Below are 18,543 nucleotides of genomic sequence, written 5' to 3' on the forward strand. Positions count from 1 at the left end.
ACCGAATCTCCTATGGGCCCACAACCCTCAATATTCAGAAAACTCAAGAAGGATGTGTTGTGATGTGGATATTGGGACTCAACAATGTGACATGTATCACGCTTGATCTACATCACTTTGGGGTGTAATGTGATAGTTGCACAAAATTTGGTTAGACCGCACTTGGAGCATTGTGTACTGTTTTGGTCACTGCACTATAGAGAGGATGGGGTTAGAGGTAGAGAGGATGCAGAGATGTTATCAGGAGATATTGGAAAGCCTGGGTCTGCTTTCCCTGAATTGAAGAAAGCAGAGTGATGAAATGACAGAGGCATACAAAATTATGGGGTGGATTTATAGGGTAGATAGCAAATTCTGTCATACTCTGCCTCTGCATCCAAGCCATTTATTTGAATCCAACTTTACCAATTTTCCATGGATCCCTTATGAATTAATCTTCTACTCCAGCCTACCATGGGGGACCTTGCTTTATTAAGTGCTTTATTAAGGTCCATGTGGAGAGCATCCATTGCCCTACCAATAGTCATCTCAATCATTTCCTCAAAATTTGTGAGACTGGGTCTTGCCCTACACAAATCTATGCTGACTGATAACAAATTTTTGCAGAAGTACTATGGAAAGCATTCTGATAGCTTTCAACACTGCCTGTTATGAAAGTTCCAAAGCACAGGATCAAAAGAGGCTGTAGAGAATTATACACTCTGCCAGCTCCATAATAGGCACAGTCCTCTCTGCCAATCACTAATAAAGCCACTCTTTTCCAAATGAGTAGAACATGTTCCAGAAGATCTTCAGTAATTTCCCTATCACATCGAGATCTTGTGCATTAATCACAAAAAGTAGCAGGCAAGTGCAGTTAAAAGTTAGGTAGGCAAATAGCATTTGGTCTTAATAGCATGAAGGGTTCAAGTCAGAAATAAGGAAGGATTGCAACATTTTCACAAGGTTTTGCTGAGGCTGTACCTGGAGTACTATGCACAGTATTAGTCGAAATAGACCAATATTAGCTGAGTCTGCGAACCCGCTGGGAAACAAAGCCCAATGTCTGCAAGTCTGAATACGCTAGAGGCCTGACCTGTGGCTAAAGGACTGTGTTTATGCGTGGGTAGGAGGGACCCGGAGAAATCCATCCCAGCAGTTTTATCATTATTGGTTCAATTTAGTGAGTTTTCTGGGTATAAGTTAAATCTTAATAAAAGTGAATTGTTTCCTTTGAATAAACAGGTCCCAATTTATGGAAATTTACCTTTTAAATTAGTTAATGATTCTTTTACTTATTTAGGGATCAAAATCACAAAAAACCATAAAGATTTATTTAGATTTAATTTTTTACCCTTAATTGATCAGATTAAAGGTTTGTTTACTAAGTGGTCACCATTACCTTTATCCCTAATAGGTAGGATTAATGCTATTAAGATGGTTATTTTACCTAAGTTTTTATATATTTTTCAAGCGATACCAATTTTTATCCTGAAATCTTTTTTTTACTAATGTTGACTCAAAAATTTCTTCATATATATGGCAGAATAAAAATCCCAGGTTAGGTAAAATATATTTACAGAAGACAAAAAAGGAAGGTGGGTTAGCATTACCTAATTTCAGATTTTATTATTGGGCAGTTAATATTAGATACTTGTTATGCTGGTTGAAAGATGGGGGTGGATCTTTCGGCCCTCGTTGGGTGAGTTTAGAAATTAAATCTGTATCAGCTTATGCTCTGGGTTCTATTTTAGGGACTTCTCTCCCTTTTGCTCTTTCTAAATTGCCGAAACGAATTGACAACCCAATAGTTAAACATACTTTGCGTATATGGTTTCAATTTCGGAGATTTTTTGGGTTGACTCAATTCGTTTTAAATAGTCCTATTGTATCTAATTGTTTTTTCCACCCTTCCATTATAGATCAAGCTTATTCGGCTTAGAAAACTAAGGGATTACTAAGCTTTTCTGATTTATTTTTGGACAATTGTTTCATGTCTTTTGAGCAATTATCCAACAAATATAACTTGCCTAGATTTCATTTTTTTGGATATTTACAGATTAGACATTTTTTATGTTCTGTACTCCCTACGTTTCCAAATTTTGTGCCTTCAGATATTTTGGAGAGTTTATTTGAATTAGACCCTTTTCAGAAAGGGCTTATTTCAAAACTTTATAATATAATTATGAAGATACGTTCAGAGCCTCTTTATAAGACTAAAAAGGATTGGGAAAGAGAGCTTAGCCTTATTATTTCTAGTGAGAATTGGGATAGAATTCTTCAATTAGTTAATACATCATCGTTATGTGCCAAACATTCATTAATACAATTTAAGGTCGTACATAGGGACCATATGTCCAAGGATAAATTAGCTCATTTTTACTCTCATATTAGTCCTATTTGTGATAGATGTCAATCTGAAATTGCGTCTTTAACTCATATGTTTTGGTCTTGTTCATTTTTGGAGAAGTATTGGAAAGATATTTTTGATATTATTTCTGCGGTTTTGAATATTGATTTACAACCTCATCCTATTACCGCAATTTTTGGTTTACCAATGTTAGACTCACTGCATTTATCTTCTTCTGCCCGTCGAATGATTGCATTTCTAACTCTGATGGCTAGAAGATCTATATTGTTGAATTGGAAGGAAATTAATCCTCCCACTGTATTTAATTGGTTCTCTCAAACTATGTTATGTTTAAATTTAGAAAAAATTAGAAGTGGTGCTTTTGAGACTTCTATTAAATTTGAAAAGTTATGGAGACCATTTATTCAATATTTTCATATGATGTAATATGACCCTGTTCCAAGTTCATTTGATTTCCCAGCTTTTAGCTTATGTATGTTGAGAGGACCGGAAGTGACGGCATTGATCAATATTTATTCTTGTGAGATATTATAAACAGCCCCCTTTTTTTCTCTCTCTTTTTTTGCTTCTTTTTTCTTCTATATTAGTTATTAGATTAGTAGATTAGCTAGTTTTGCATTATATATATATATTTTTTTTATTTTTTCTGTTTTTTATATCATATATTATGAAATATTTAGACTTACCATGTTCATATATTTTATGGCTTATGTCTTGGTAAATTCATTTATATTGTAACTATGTATGTTTTTTTTCATATATAATGGAATTTGTATGTTTGTAATTTCTTTATCAATATATCATTTGTATTCTGTCCATATTACTAATAATAATAAAAAGATTTAGAAAGAAAGAAAGGAGGGAGCAGTGGGGCTTGTGTTCTCTGTTGTTCTTCTGATCATTGTGGACATGCTATGTTGGCACCAGAATGTGTGGCAACACTTTTGGGCTGCCTGCAGATGCGTTGGTTGTTAATGCAAACAATTGCATTTCACTCTGTTTCAATGTACACGTGATAAATAAACTTGAATCTTGATCTTAAGAAAGCATTTACTAACTGAAGGCAGCCCAAAAACAATTCTTTTTTTTTTGTGCCAATTAATAATGCCTGATATGCTGGAGATGATCAGAATCAGGTTCATTATCAGTGATATATGCCGTGAAATTTGTGACTTAGATCTGCTCCAATTTGCCTGCTGACGCAACAGGTCCACATCTGATGTCATCTCATTGGCTCTTCATTCAACTCTGGAACATCTGGACAGCAAAGATGTATACATCAGGATGCTCTTTATTGACTACAGCTCAGCATTCAATACCATTATCCCCTCAAAACTAATCAATAAACTTCAAGATCTTAGCCTCAATACCTCTTTGTGCAATTGGATCCTTGATTTCTTCAGTTGCAGACCCCAGTCAGTTCAGATTGGCAGTACATCTCCTTCTCAATCTCCAGCACAGGTGCACCACGAGGCTTAGCCCCTGCTTTATTTGCTTTACACTTGTGACTGTGTGGCTAAGCACAGCTCCAATGCCATATTTAAGTTTGTTGATGACACCACTGTTGTTGGCCAAATCAAAAGTGATGACGAATAGAAGGGAGGTTGAAAATCTGGCTGAGTGGTCCCACAACAACAGCCTCTTACTCAATGTCAGCAAGACCAAGGAGCTGATTATTGACTTCAGGAGGATGGAACCGGTGGTCCATGAGCCAGTTCTCATTGGAGGATCAGAGGTGGAGAAGGTCAGCAACTTGAAATTCCTCATCGTTTTCATTTCAGAGGACCTCTCTCGGGCCGTGTACGTATGTGCATTAACAAAGAAAGCATGGCAGCACCTCTGCATCCTTAGGAGTTTGTGAAGAGTCACCATGACATCTATAAGTGATTTCAACTGCAGAATGATTATTGGTGCCATATGGGGTGATTTGAGTATCTCAGAAACTGCTGATCTCCTGGGATTTTCACACACAACAGTCTCTAGAGTTTACAGAGAATGATGCAAAACAAACAAAACAAAAATCCGGTGAGTGGCAGTTCTGTGAGTGAGAATGCCTTGTTAGTGAGCGGGGTCAGAGGAGAATGGCTAGACTGGTTCAAGCTGACAGGAAGATAACTCAAATAATCATGCATTACAGCAGTGGTGTGCAGAAGAGCATCTCTGAAAGCACAACACGTCAAACCTAGAAGTGGATGGTCTACAGTAGCAGGAGACCACGAATGTACACTCAGTGGCCACTTTATTAGGTAAAGGATGTACATAAAGTGACCACTTGGTGTATAATGCAAGAGAAAAATTACTAAAGGTTACAAAAAAAAGTAAATAGTACAAAAGAGGAATAGGAAGACGGTGTTCATTGGTTCATGGATCATTCATAAATCTGAAGGCAAAGGAGAAGAAGTTGTTCTGAAAATGTTGAGTGTCAGTCGTCAGGCTCTTGTATCTCCTCCTTGATCATGGTACTAAAAGAGGATGTCCCAAATGGTGAGAGCCCTTAATGATGGATGCCACCTTGAGGATATTGAAAGTATTGTCGATGGTGGGGAGGATTATGCCTATGATGGAGCTGGCTGAGTCTACAACCCTCTTCCAGCCTCTTTCAATCCTGTGCATTGGAGCCTCCATAACAGATAGCAGTGCAACCCGTCACAATGCTCTCCTGTAGAAATTTGCTCATCTTTGGTGACATATCAATAAATGCATTAGAGGGGTCATATAAATATCTTTTTTTTAAAGAAAAGAAGTGCATTAGCCTACATCTGGGAATACTGAGCAAACTCTTTCAAAACTAACACTAGCCTGGATTCTTCCCCCCCCATAACAAGTTTAATGATTGTGTGTTTAATGCAGGAGTGAGCAAGAGGATGAAGAAAATATAAGCACAATCCAGCAAGGTGGATCAAGGAAAGTCCAAGGAAGGGTGTCGAGCAGCAGTGATTCAACACAAGGTACTACAATATATCAAGGATGAGTGTGTTCCTGAGGTATCTGAATCAATATGTGATGGTACATCTCGTGCATCATTAGTACATGTGCTATTTGGATTGCTCTTCCGAGTGTTTTATGGGACATTTTTTGCAGGTCTGATCTGCTTCCTGCTGTAGATCATTCAGTTTAATTTCTCCTTCCCAAAATTGTTCATAGAACTTGACACTTCCAAAAGGTGGGAGAAAATGTGAACTTCTTTTGTGTGAAGAGGTGGTGGGAATAAGGGGCTGAATCATGAAGAAACTGTCACGGATGTAGTTATAGCTTTAAGTCGAGCGTAAGCAAGTGACATTTCAAAAGTCATTCTGATCACTACTATCTACTAATAATAAGTTCCTGCAGTTGTGCCAGTAGATGTTGCCTTAAGATCAGGTTGTCATCAAGAATACAGCCACGGGATAAGGCAAGAATAGTTTTGAATGGTCTGAGTAATGATTGATCACTGTCACAGGTAAAGAGGTTGATGACCCACTCGCTGTGAATATCTCAGCGTCCAGCAAGCAGAAACATAGTGCAATCATCTCTGCGCAGGAGACAGAGGAGCAGCCCAGGTACATACAAGACTATAACAGCCTCCGAAGACCAACTGCAGGGCAGCCCCCCTACAGAAGCACTGAGCTGCACTACTCAAGTCGGGCTCACAGTTCAGTATCATCATTCCCTTATTCAAGAGCAGAGGCTGCACTAATAAACCGTAAGTAAATATTATTCTCCCTTTTGGTATGTACATATGATAGGGAGAAATGAGTGCATATCACAGGGGTCCATCTTGGTAGGTGTCTCAATTCATATGTTAGCTGGTTTAAGCAAAAAACAAAGAACATTCCAGCACAGAAACAGGTCCTCTGTGCCACACTGTGCCAAACTAATTAAACTCTAACTAAACTAATCCCTTCTGCCAACACATGGTCCATATCCCTTTGTTTGCCTATGTAACAGCCTCTTGAACACTTCTATGGTATTTTACTCTACTGCCACCTCTGGCAGAGAATTCCAGACATCAACCACTCTGTTGTTATATTTTTAAAAAATGTTGACCTGCACATCTCCTTTGAATTTCTCCTCCTCCCCCCCCCCCCCCCCGCCCCCACCTTAATTGCAAGTACTCTAATATTAGACATTTCAACTCGGGATGATTTATCTTTGGCCACCTTTCAACCTGAGCTGCCCATTGTCACATTTGCAATATTGAAAATGTTTCTTAGTTACTGCAAAGTCCCTAGCATTTCATTTACTGCAGTGTTCCCTACTTCTCCTTAGTTCATTCCTTGAAGCAGATACTGATGGTTCAGCTGCTGGGTTCAGATGACGAGGCCAGCGATGGGACTTCTGTTCAGCACCTTGCAGATGAAGACAGTTTATCACTAAAGCAGGAGACAGATGGGCCACCTGACACAATGATGTGCTTTCAAGGTGAGATGCCCAACAAAGCACTGCAGCATCAGGTGGAGATGGCCAATGGGACACTGGAAGAATTGGAGACTGATACCAGAGTTAGTGAAAGGACTAAATTTACCCGTCAGTTGACACTGGAAGCGGGTCACAGTGAACGCGTCACAACTGAAGGTCACGGACCAGACTTGGTAGCTGATGATGCTGGAGAGAGGTTCTATGATGCTCCAGAAGATCATTCAGACGAGCGTCGATCACAAGGGAACAGCTCAAGTCTGAACAAAGAAGAGGAGGCAAGGTCACAAGCCTGCGCATCAGGTTAGTTTCGAGTGAATTTTAAGAGAGAGGTTAGATTTATTTGTCACCTGTGCATCAAAACATGCATTGAAATGTGTTGTTTGCATTCATGACCAACACAGTCCGAAGATGCACTGGGGGCAACCTGCCATGCCTTCAGCACCAGCTTGCCCACAACTCACTAACCGTAACCTACATGTGTTTTTTTTAATTGGAATGTGGGAGGAAACCAGAGCAGCATACAGTCATGGGCAGGACATACAGGCTCCTTATAAACAGTGGCGGGAATTGAGCCCTGATCTTCTGATCGCTGACGCTGTAAAGCATTCCGCTAACCTCTGTGCTACCCATGACATGAGTTGCATGCTCAACTGGTATCCATTTTTCATAGACCTGTTGGTGTTTCCAACAAGGATTTTGTTTCTTAGCTGTTTTCAAATTGTTCTCCTTTCACTATTCTTGAGACTAATTACTTGGCTTTCTGCACCATTGGTGCATTGGTTTAATTGTCTTGTCTTCCAGCAAGAGTTGCATAGTTAGAATAAAGTATTGATTTGTGTGATTATAAAGTGAGATTTTGATTTTCTTTTAAAGAAATTTTCTTCAATCTGAGATCCTTAGAGGAATCACTAACTTTTATTAAAATCTTTTATTCACTTTGGCAGGGAATTTCCTAAGCCTAGATGACTTTCCACAGACTGAAGGGAGCTCCACTGATGAAATAGATATGTCTGCACTTCCGCCTGATTATTCTATGGTTTGCATCACCCAAAGCATTGAGACAAGGGAGAGCAACAGTGTAACTGATCCTTGTACTGCTGAAGGGTCAGAGGCAGGAATCAGACAGCTGCTTCCTTCACACGTGCGCAACCAAATCCTCCAATTCATACATAATATCGAGTCTGATCTGAAGTATTTAAAGGTAACATGCTTTTTTTGAGATCTACCTAGTCAACAGTTTATTTGACATTCTGTTACACCCCATAAAGATTTATTCCATTCCTGTGATGGAGCTGGTGAATTTTCTTTGTCAGCATAGTTTGGAAAATTTATCCACTGTTATCCACAATTAAATGTTACTGTTAAAGAAGTGAGAGGTGGTTTTAATCTCCCTGGGGGAAACACAGGATAAATGTGTGAGGTAGGTTGCTGTTGAATGTTTCAGTAGAGCAGAGTCCTTTTGTTTGAATGTGTAACAGTTTTTTTCCTGTTGTTATTTTTCTCCTTTGAGCAATGAAAGTTGGGACTGTGAACTGGTGGAGGTCTTTAAAATGGTGTATGCATTTATCAAGCGGCTACGGAGCTTTTCCTATGACCAGAACTAGTAGTCGGAAGAATACATCAGGAAGTTTAGGGGAATCTGTTCAGAAACTGCCTCAACTTGGAGCAGTTGAAATAAATGGCATAAATGCAGGCATGGGGAAGCTGATAAATGCAAAACGGAAAAAGGAATCGATAGGCTGACAGAGATGGAGAGTGTGAGGGCATGGGCAGAACTTAAACACTGGCAGGCAGTTCAACTAAATATCTTTTTCCATTTTGTCTAGAACATAGAACAGTGCATGATATTGTGCTGACCTTCTAACCTACTCCACAATCAACCCAAACCCTTTCATCCAACACAGCCTATAACCTTCCATTGTTCTTTCATCCACGTACTTATGTAAGAGTCTCTTAAGTGCCTCCAGTATATCAGCCTCTTCCAATCCAGGCACCATCTTGGTAAATTTCCTCTGCAGCCTCTCTAAAGCTTCTATATCCTTCCTATAATGAGGTGACCAGAACTGGTGCTCCAAGTGTGGTCTAACCAGAGTTTTAGAGAGCTGCTGCAACATTATCTTGTGGCTCAACTAATGAAGGCCAGCACACCATACGGTTTAAATACCCTAACAACTTGCATCGCAGCTTTGAGGGATCTATGGACTTGGACTCCAAGATCCATGTGTTTCTCCACACTGTTAAAAATCCTGCCATTAATCCTGTGACCTTAAAATTAATCGTAAATTTTGACCTTTCAAAGTGTATCACTTCACATTTTTCTAGATTGAGCTCCATTTCTCACTTCGCAGACTAGCTCTCCATCCTGTCAATGTCCCATTATAGACTACAGCAACCTACTACACTAACCGCAACATCACCAAACTTCATCTCATCTGTAAAATTAATAACCCACCCTTGCACTTCCAAATCCAGTAACTTATTTTAAAAAATCACCGAGAAAAGATTGGTGCAGAACACCCACTAGTCACTGACCTCCAAGCACAATGTGTTCCATCTACTGCCATTCTCTGCCTTCTGCGGGCAAGCCTATTCCAAATCCATTCTGCCAAGTTCAATGGATCCCGTGTCTTGACTTTCAGGATGAGTCTTCCATGGGGAACCTTGTCAATTGATCCATATACACCACGTCCACTGGTCTACCTTCATCAATTTTAGTCATTTCCCCGGGGGAACAAAAACAGGCTCGTGAGGCATGTCCTGCCCATCTCAAAGTCGCGCTGTTTATTCCTAATGCTTCTTCAAGTGGTCATAAACCCTGCCCCTAACAATCCTCCCATTAGTTTGTTGCCCACTGAAGTAAGACTCACTGGTCTATAATTCCCAGGGTTATCCCATTTGCCCTTACTGAACAGAAGTACTACAACTTTTGTCATCCTCCAATCTGGTGGTGGTACTGTGGCCAGTGTGGATTCAAAGTTCATCTTCAACATCCAAACAATCGCTTCCTCTATTAGCCTCTAGTATAGCCTGTCTGGCCGCAGGGACTTATCTCTCTTAATGTTCTTAAAAAGCTCCAACCCTGCCTTTTTCTTAACCTCAACGTGCTCCAACACTTTGGTCTGTTCTAGGTTATTAAGGTCCCTCTCACTGGTGAACACTGAAGCAATGTATTAATTCTGTCTATTCTGTATAACCTTGAGTGGTTAGAAATCTGCTTGTTACTGGAGCTGCAAGTGTATCCATAGACTTGTGTTTTCCTGAAGTGGAGTGTGAATAATAACCAAATATAGCAGTTCAAAGTACCCAAGCCAATTTTCTTTTCCCTGCACATCTTAAATTCACCATTGTTTCCTCCATATCATTAAAGTGACAAAATGAAAACTGATATTTCCGGGTAACCAAATAAAAATGATGCTTGAAATTAAGAACTGAGAGCAAACACATGGAGATCATATGGAGACTAATGTTTCTTCGCATGCAGAGTCATAAAATGGTCACTAGTCTTGGAGTAGAATTGCTCTTCTGTACCTCAGCATGCCAGTGGGAGGGGAAATAGATGTAAATTGAGCTAAAGTGACTAACTGAAGGCAATCATTGTGACTGAACCTATTTGTTGACTGTTCATTTCAGGAGGTGGAGCTGGAATACTACAGTCAGCATGACCTGGAATCCACAGCTTCACATGAGCCAACAGGTATTTGTCTGATTATTTCATTACTCAGACTCTAGAGAGCAGACCTTCAACAGAAAGTAAAGGATTATGGTCCACATGGGTACTTCATAGCTATGAGCTGCCGATTGTCTTGATTCAGAGGATTCTATCTGTCATTTTGCTGTTTAAGAAGGGTGACTATGGAAACCAGGGAATTATAGTACATAAGAGGCTGCAGTTTAAAGCAAAACAAAAATACTGGAAAACCTCAGCGCACATCAAGCAACAACTGTGATAGGAGAAACAGTTAATGTTTTGCCTCAAGGACGTTTCCTAGGGAATTATATTCCCGTGTTAGATTATTGTTTTGAAATTAAATTGCTCATTGAAGACAGGATGGCTGAAAACTAGAAATTTTAGTATCTGATAAATCTTAAGGTTTATTTTTTGGAGGTGACTGAAGTAATTGATGGGTAATGTCTGTGAATGTTTTCTTCTGTGGTCTTTACATTATACTATATGGACGGACAAAGGAGGTTCTGTGGATGTGGTGTACTTGGATTTTCAGAAGGCCTTTGACAAGGTGCTGCACATGATGCTGCTAAACAAGATAAGAGTGCATGGCATTTACAGGAAAGATACTCGTATGAGTAGAAGATAGGCTGACTGGCAGGAAGCAATGAATGGGAATAAAGGTTTATTCTGGTTGGCTGCTGGTGGTGTTCTGTAGGGGTCGGGGTCAGTGTTTGGACCACTTCATTTCACATTATATGTCAATGATTTGGATGATGTAATTTATAGCTTTCTGGCTAAATTTGAAGATGTGAAGGTAGGTGGAGGGGCAGGTATTGTTGAGGAAGCAGGGTGACTGCAGAAAGACTTGGACAGATTAGAAGAATGGGCAAAGAAGTGGCAAATGGAATAAAATGGATAAAAGTGTATGGTCATGCACTGTGGTAGAAGGAATGAAGGCCTAGATTATTTTCTAAATGGGGAGAAAATTCAAAAATCTGAGATGGTAAGGGACTTGGGAGTCTTAGTGCAGGATTCCTTAAACGTTAACTTGTAGGCTGAGTTGGTAGTAAGGAAGGCAAATGCAATGTTAGCATTGATTTCGAGAGGACCAGAATATAAAGGCAAGGATGTAATGCTGATGCTTTAGAAGGCATTGGTCAGACCACACTTGGAGTATTGTGAACAGTTTTGTGCCCCTTATCTAAGAAAGATGTGCAGGCTTTGAAGAGGGCCCAGAGGACGTTCCAGGAATAATCCTGGATGCAAAAGGGTTAGTGCATGAGGGGCGTTTGATGGCTCTAGGCTTGTACTCACTGGAGTTCAGAAGAATGAGTGGAATCTCACATCGAATGTTGAAAGGCCTCAATACAGTGGCTGCGGAGAGGATGTTTCCTATAGTGGGGGAGTCTAGAGCCAGAGGCACAGTCTCAGAATAGAAGGACGTCCCTTTAGAGCCTGAGGAGGAATGTCTTTAGTCAGAGGGTAATTAATTGCTACAGATGGCTGTGGAGGCAAAGCATTTGGTATTTTTAAAGTGGAGCTTGATAGGTTCTTGATTAATAAGGGAGTCAAAAGTTACAGAGCGAAGGCAGGATGGAATGGCGGTGCAGACTCAATGAAACGAATGGCCTAATCCTGCTCCTATGACTTATTATATAGCATGGAAATAGGTCATCCAAACCACCCAGTCCCTTCTGGTGTCCATGCTCTTACCACTCTTTGGTAAAGAAATTTCTTCTTGGTAAGTCTCTGGTATTCCTTCTCTCTCCCACCTTCCCCTCCCTACGTCAACCCCTCCCACCCAAATTGCAGTCCTATTCCCTATAATCTCCACATCAAAATATTTCAATTTTGAAGCCCTTTACTGGGACTCAGTCAGCCATGCTTTCTCAAGAGAAAATGAATTCGTGTTTATCCTTGAGTCTTATATGCTCCCCAATTATGTTCAGTGATGGCAACAATATCATATTCCCACATACAGATCAACACTCTAAATTTAGCTGCCTTACTGGTCAGATTCCTTGCGTTAAAATAAATGCAGTTGATCATTGCATTCCTCCTGGGTGCTTAATATTTATATCTGCTCTGGATTAACTATGTTTTATATTATTTAACTGTAATTTCCCTCTGCCCCCTTCACAATTGTACATACCCCTCCCCAGCAGCACTAGCAAGCCTCCTCACGAGGAAGTTGGACTATTCTAGTTCAAGTGGAATCCAACCAGCTGATGCACATTTCACCTTTCCCAGTTTTAGTGGTATGGAAGTGTAAAACTCACCCTTCTACACCTTCTGTTAGCAATGCATTTATCACTCCTACCCTCCGATGTCTATAGTCACTAGCAAGTAGAAGTAATTGAGATTACAGCCTTACACATCTTGCTCGTTAATCTGCAAACTAACTCCATAAATTTGTGTTGCAGAATCTTACCTGCCTTTTTACCTATGTTGTTAGTACTTATCTGGACCACAACCTCTGGTTGTTTTACCCTCTGCCTTTCAGAATGGCCTGCAGCTCTTCTGTGATATTCTTGTTTGTAATGGCAGGGCTCGGGTCTTTCTGTTGCCCTCACTATTGAAGTTAAACCTTCAATTTTTTTCTCCTTGTGCAGCTGAACTACCCATGGTGTTAATCTGGCTGGACTCATACATTCATCCAGTACATTTTCCATCATAAAGTGAGATGCACTCTAAGGTTTTCCTTACTATCACCCTCCTGACATCCTATAATTTGTTGTATTACTTAGATTTAACTATTCTTTCATATTTTCTTTTGGTTCCAGAGTAAATTATTGATGTACGTAAATTGTGAGCAATCGTTCCAATTCAGATCATTGTTGAATACCCCAGCTCTCACTATGAACCATTTCTCTTCCCAGTCTCTGCTTTCTGTCCTGAAGCCAATCCATCTGCCATTCATACCCTAATCTGTGACATTTGTGTATTATGGAGTATTTTATGGAAAATCAGTTTGTGTATTGTGGATCTAATGATGAACAGAGCTGTAATGAGTTCCTCCAGCAGATGGTGGCTGCAAATTCCAGCATCTACAGTCTGTTTTGTCTCTGTAATAAGTACTGTTGTGAGGGAAAATGGTTGGAACATTGTAATTTGTTTCCTAGTTGGCTTGGTGGTGTGGTGGCACACACGCTGGACTTTGAAGCAAGTGGTCCTGGGTTCGAATCCAGCCGGCTCCTTGCATGCTTTCCTTCTGTGCTAGGTTCAGCATCGAGATAGTAACTTGGCCTCGTGAAAAAAAAAACAGAAATGCTAAAGATTTTTGCACATGGTGCGAAAAAGAACAATAACAATTTATTCACACGCAACATGCTGGTGGAATGCAATCGGCCAGACAGCATCTATAGGAAGAAGCACAGTCGATGTTTTGGGCTGAAACCCTTCATCAGCGCTTCTCCCTATAGATGCTGCCTGGCCTGCTGTGTTCCACCAGCATTTTGTATGTGTTGCTTGAATTTCCAGCATCTGAAGTTTTCCTCATGTGAACAACAATTTATTTGCAGGATTTGGGAAAAAGCCTTAATTCTCTAAATTAGTTTTCATGAAAAGGGTAATAGAATGGTAGAATAAATTTTGAGATTAATGGAATAGGCAGAATGGGTGGATTAAGTGATGGAAAATGATAAGAAGGTGGCTTAGCACGAGCTACGTAACAGGCTGTGTGAAGCAATCTCTCTATTCTCTCTACAGGAGACAGTTAATTTAGTTTGTTCCAAAGCGGAATCAAGCCAGGCTTGGTGATGAACATATGGGTGCTTGGAGATGACCCCTTGAAGCTCCTGCTAGCTCTGGACTTTGGAGACATTTGTGGAACTGATTGTTTGTTCAAATGATTTCTGGGTCATTTTTGGGATGGTGTATCAGTGAGTTCTGCCTGTATTGGTGTGTCTTGCCACTTATGGGTGCATCCCAGTTTGGTTGATGCAGTCACCCTCCCTTGTTTGCGCACATCTCTTTCAATTATAGAACTGATCTCGCCCTCCGCATCTCCTAAAACCAAATGTACAGAAATCAGCTTAGGGTTTGATGATATCGAGATGTATTTATTTGTATTCACTTGCTATGATAAATGCAGTTGTTTTGTTATAATTTTTATTTTCATAGCCTGTATTAAGCTGATTTGCAAATGAAGATTAAGATCTGGTTAATGCATGGTGTCCATGTGCTGGGTTCCAACGTTGAGGAGAGTGGTATAGATAACTGGGGTGTATGTGAGAGTTACCATGCAATCAGGGTAAGAGTTGCTACACTGCTGGGGTGTGAGAGGAGAATTTGTGTGTTTGTGTCTGTGTGTGTCTTACTGTACAGCTGGGTTACGAGACAGTAACTACATATGAGGTGAAAAAAAATTAGTTTTTCCATTGGGTAAGAGGGTTAATGCACAGATGCTTCACAGGATGAGTCAGTTACTGGACTTGGGTTTGAATGAGAGAGAGAGAGAGAGAAAGTTAGTGCTCAGTATGTGTGTGTGTGAGAAAGAGCTAGTGCACAGAGAATGCAAGGGAGAGCAGCTGTATGGATTGTGAAAGAGATGGGGCAGGCAGAGTGTGTGAGATGGTCAATGCACTGTCTGCAAGACTTGACAGCACAGCTGGGCTGCGAAAGGGAGTGTTATTACACAGTTCATCACTACAGCAAAGCTCCTGATAGCTAAACCAGGTTCAAGATTCACATTACATCTGCTGTTATTACCCTGATCAGGGTTGTGGACCAAAGCTGCTTTGTAGCAAAACCTCCACTCAGAGCAAAGTATCAGGTGCAGGGACAGTTTAGGGTTTCTCTTGTCAGGAGAACCACTAACTCTCTTAACTTGTCTTTCCTCTGTGCATGCAGTGTGTTTGCAACATACAGTTTATTCTTTGTACTTTAAGTACTTGGCAAACAAATTCATCCCTCACATCCACATTGCCAGGGCTGTCACACCATGTTTCCTCTGATGCTGATCTCTCACTTGATACTATGGTGTTGGAACAATTTGGTCACAAAATAGCAGAGTAGGCTTCTGACACACGATGTTGGAAATGTTATGATGGGTACTGGGTCTGGCCAGCTCCTTTTCTACCAGAATTTTGTTTATGTATGATTTACATTTAGAGTATAACCTCCTGGGGTAGTTCCTGCACACCACAAGAAACTCCTCCTTTTCAGTCATGTGGCTTCCTGTATTCCACTGTACAGAAGCGGTGGCTCTTACTAAGCCTACCTGTTAGCTGTTGTTTCCACAGCAATGTCCAGTCATAATTCCTGTCCCTTCTAAACCCAAAAACTGATCTCAATGTTTCACAGAGCTCGGAGGAGAAGCTTCATCTTGGTGATGCCCATCAGTTGAAAATAAGCTGGAAATCACTGTAAACCCACTTGCTATTTGGTACAGATGGTAAAATGAACACAAAAGCTGTTAACAAGACAGATACCCTCCCAGTGGATGTCAGTTCTAACTCTGACTAAAGCAGATACTTCAGCTCTCCAGTAAATTTCCTCACACCACTCTTGCTTCAGAGATGATGCTGATTTGGTGTGAGTGCATGAGCTAACTTTGCATATTGCCCCTCACGTATGTACAGATCTTCTAGAGCTCCCATTGTTGCCCTGTACATCGTTCTGCGCAACACACTAACCCTGCTGCCTCCCCTAATTATAGTTTTATTTGTTTCAAGTTTATGATATATTTCAATTGGTTTTATCTAACTTTGTAAAATAGCATCTTGTTTAAGATTTAGCAATGACATTATGTTACTTGAAAAAAAAGCAAATATAATTCTGTTCTGGGATCTGGGTTTTAAAGAAATGTTTCATTATAATTAAATTGTTTCAGTATAATTAAAAAGCTGTTGCAGAAAGTTGCTTTTGTTATCTTTGACCTAATCTGACGTGTATCTGTCTGACCACCCACTCAAAGTTGTTGCTGAACTATTCAATTTATTAGTGTCACTCACTGATTTTAAAACAATTCCTCCCTCTGGTACAATTTCCTCAGGCACTAAATCTTCCTGGAATTCCATGGGCACAAATTCTTTGGAGTGAACAAGTTTCACGGAGTAATGACTCTCATTGGAGTGAGATTCAGGAGACACTGATTCTCACTGAGGGATGAGTTACACAGGCATTAATTCTTTTTTTAAGCTTTCTAAGCTTTGACAATGCTAGTGTCCCTGCAAGCAACATAATTATGAAGCAATTTTCCTCTATCCCAGTCATGACTTGAGAATGTGCAATAGGCAAGCAAGTATGATTTGAATCCAAGTGGTTTTAACATAAATCCTTGGAGTTGCAGTCATCCTTTCACAGCTCTAAATCCTGAAATCACTTTTGAGAAAGTTCATCACTTAAAAGAATGGGTTGGCATTTGTGAAGTAAGATCACAGCGGAAGAATGCCTGGTGTTTGGCACGTTGGACAGAGAGCTAAGATTTTAATTTTTTTATTAGTTGGGAAGTTCAATGAAGTGACAGTGCTTTGAATCTATTGACAATAAATCCTTTATTTCATTTTTTGCCATCCTAGACACAACAGTCAAAAGTTGAAATCCTAAAATTCTCAGCAGTCCTGACTGTTTATTTTCAGGATGAAAGAGCATGTTACAACTCTGTAAAAATGCATTACACAATCCTTATAATATTTCACTACAGAAGCATTATTTAATTAAATAAAATAGATTCCCCAAAAATATGAAATTGCAGTTGTTTCTTTAATTCTGGTCAATCCCTTTGTAATCTTGCTCCCAAGTCTGACTGCTTCAACGGCACCCTCTGCTACAGTTTCAGGTTCTGTGTGTTTGCCAATAACCAGCTAAAGATCTGAGTTATCACCAGAAGTTGAGGCAGTATGGTTGGCTCATTTGAAGCACTTAGAGCTAGAGAGGGAGAGAAGTGTAAGGAGTTAACTCAGCAAAATTAAAACTTGCATCTTCCTGTCACCCTGAAATGAGTCTTTGTTTAATGCGCAGTCTCAACAGCTAGGTACTCTGTCTATATTAACACTGCACTGCCACCCAGATGGTGGTGTCTCAGTGTTACTGTTGGTGTTATATTTCACTTGCATCAGTGTCTTGATATCATGGTGTTACCATCACACTTCTTTCACCAAACTGGGGGTTTCAGCCTGGCCACTGAGGTGCTCTGATTTTATTTTATTTTAAAATCAAAGAACAGCAGTGAAAGATAACAAGTTTAATTTAAAAACCCAGATTTATTGGCCCTGGATTAGGAGTTTTCTACTTTATTTTTCTTGCTTATTTATAGGATGTGGGTATGACAGCAAAGGCCAGATCTTCTTGCTCAGTCCCCAATTACCCTCAAATGGTGATGAGCCTTCTGGTGAAGATACCCTGATGGCAGCTGAGAAGTGTTTTTTTTTCCAAGATTTAGACCGAGTGGGAATGAAGAAAATGATATTTTCAAGTCAGGATGGTGGATGATTTGGAAACGTTTTAAGAATAGGTTGATGTTCCTGTACCCTTTTGGAAGAGATTGCAGGCTTGGATCAAAATGTTTACGGAAACCAGATCCCTTTATCAGGAGGACTCGCTAAGAATCTTGTCCTGCCAGTGACCATAAGGTATCCAACCCCAAGCTCTATCTTGAATGCCATCACAGAAAAAAAAATTGACATAACATTGCAACCTTTGTTTTGATGCCTCTTTTGCTTGCACTGGAATTGGGGGTTTCCAGAAACTGCCCCAACACTATTCTTAGCAAACACCCTGTCCTCCTGGTAATTGTGGTACAGCTTGGAATAGGCCCTTACAGCGCTTTGAGCCATGCGGCCCATCTTATTCCAGAACTTTAACCGTATGTAACTAGTGTGGGTATCACTGACTTCTCTCCAGCTTACCTCGGCAGTGCTTTCCATCCCAGTGCAAGAATCCAGTGATGCAGCTGCACACAGCCCGCTCCCCACGACTTGTACAAATCTGTTCACAGCCACCATTGTCCACCTCACACCAGTCAGCTGCTGCACAACAGGAAATGTATAGTTAAATGATGTCAGAGCTCCTGTAACACCTGAGTGAGGAGTGTACATTGCTCAGAACTACACTTTATCCTCATAGTCTCTCTCACACACAACCAACATGGACAATATGTTGTCCATATAACCAGGCAGCAATGCCC

General features: G+C 40.3%; 2 protein-coding genes across 8 annotated transcripts in view; one reads left to right on the forward strand and one right to left on the reverse strand.

The window, feature by feature from the left end:
• Positions 1-16,273, forward strand: part of LOC132385182 (rho guanine nucleotide exchange factor 12-like) — a 136,758-nt gene extending 120,485 nt beyond the window's left edge. For all 7 annotated transcript variants that reach the window (XM_059957046.1, XM_059957047.1, XM_059957049.1 and 4 more), the window contains 6 exons: positions 5,201-5,298; positions 5,790-6,032; positions 6,599-7,048; positions 7,693-7,949; positions 10,379-10,442; positions 14,124-16,273. In XM_059957046.1, the coding sequence (XP_059813029.1) occupies positions 5,201-5,298; positions 5,790-6,032; positions 6,599-7,048; positions 7,693-7,949; positions 10,379-10,442; positions 14,124-14,134 (1,123 nt within the window). In that variant the 3' untranslated portion in view covers positions 14,135-16,273. The remainder of the gene's footprint in view (positions 1-5,200; positions 5,299-5,789; positions 6,033-6,598; positions 7,049-7,692; positions 7,950-10,378; positions 10,443-14,123) is intronic.
• A 144-nt stretch (positions 16,274-16,417) lies between these two features.
• The window catches only part of tecta (tectorin alpha), a 65,569-nt gene continuing 63,443 nt past the window's right edge, over positions 16,418-18,543 (reverse strand). The window contains exons 23-24 of the mRNA XM_059957058.1: positions 18,266-18,385; positions 16,418-17,285 (exon numbers count right to left, since the gene is read on the reverse strand). Coding sequence (XP_059813041.1) covers positions 17,185-17,285; positions 18,266-18,385 — 221 coding nt within the window. The 3' untranslated portion in view covers positions 16,418-17,184. The remainder of the gene's footprint in view (positions 17,286-18,265; positions 18,386-18,543) is intronic.

This window comes from Hypanus sabinus, chromosome X2, assembly GCF_030144855.1.
Source record: "Hypanus sabinus isolate sHypSab1 chromosome X2, sHypSab1.hap1, whole genome shotgun sequence".
NCBI lineage: Eukaryota > Metazoa > Chordata > Chondrichthyes > Myliobatiformes > Dasyatidae > Hypanus > Hypanus sabinus.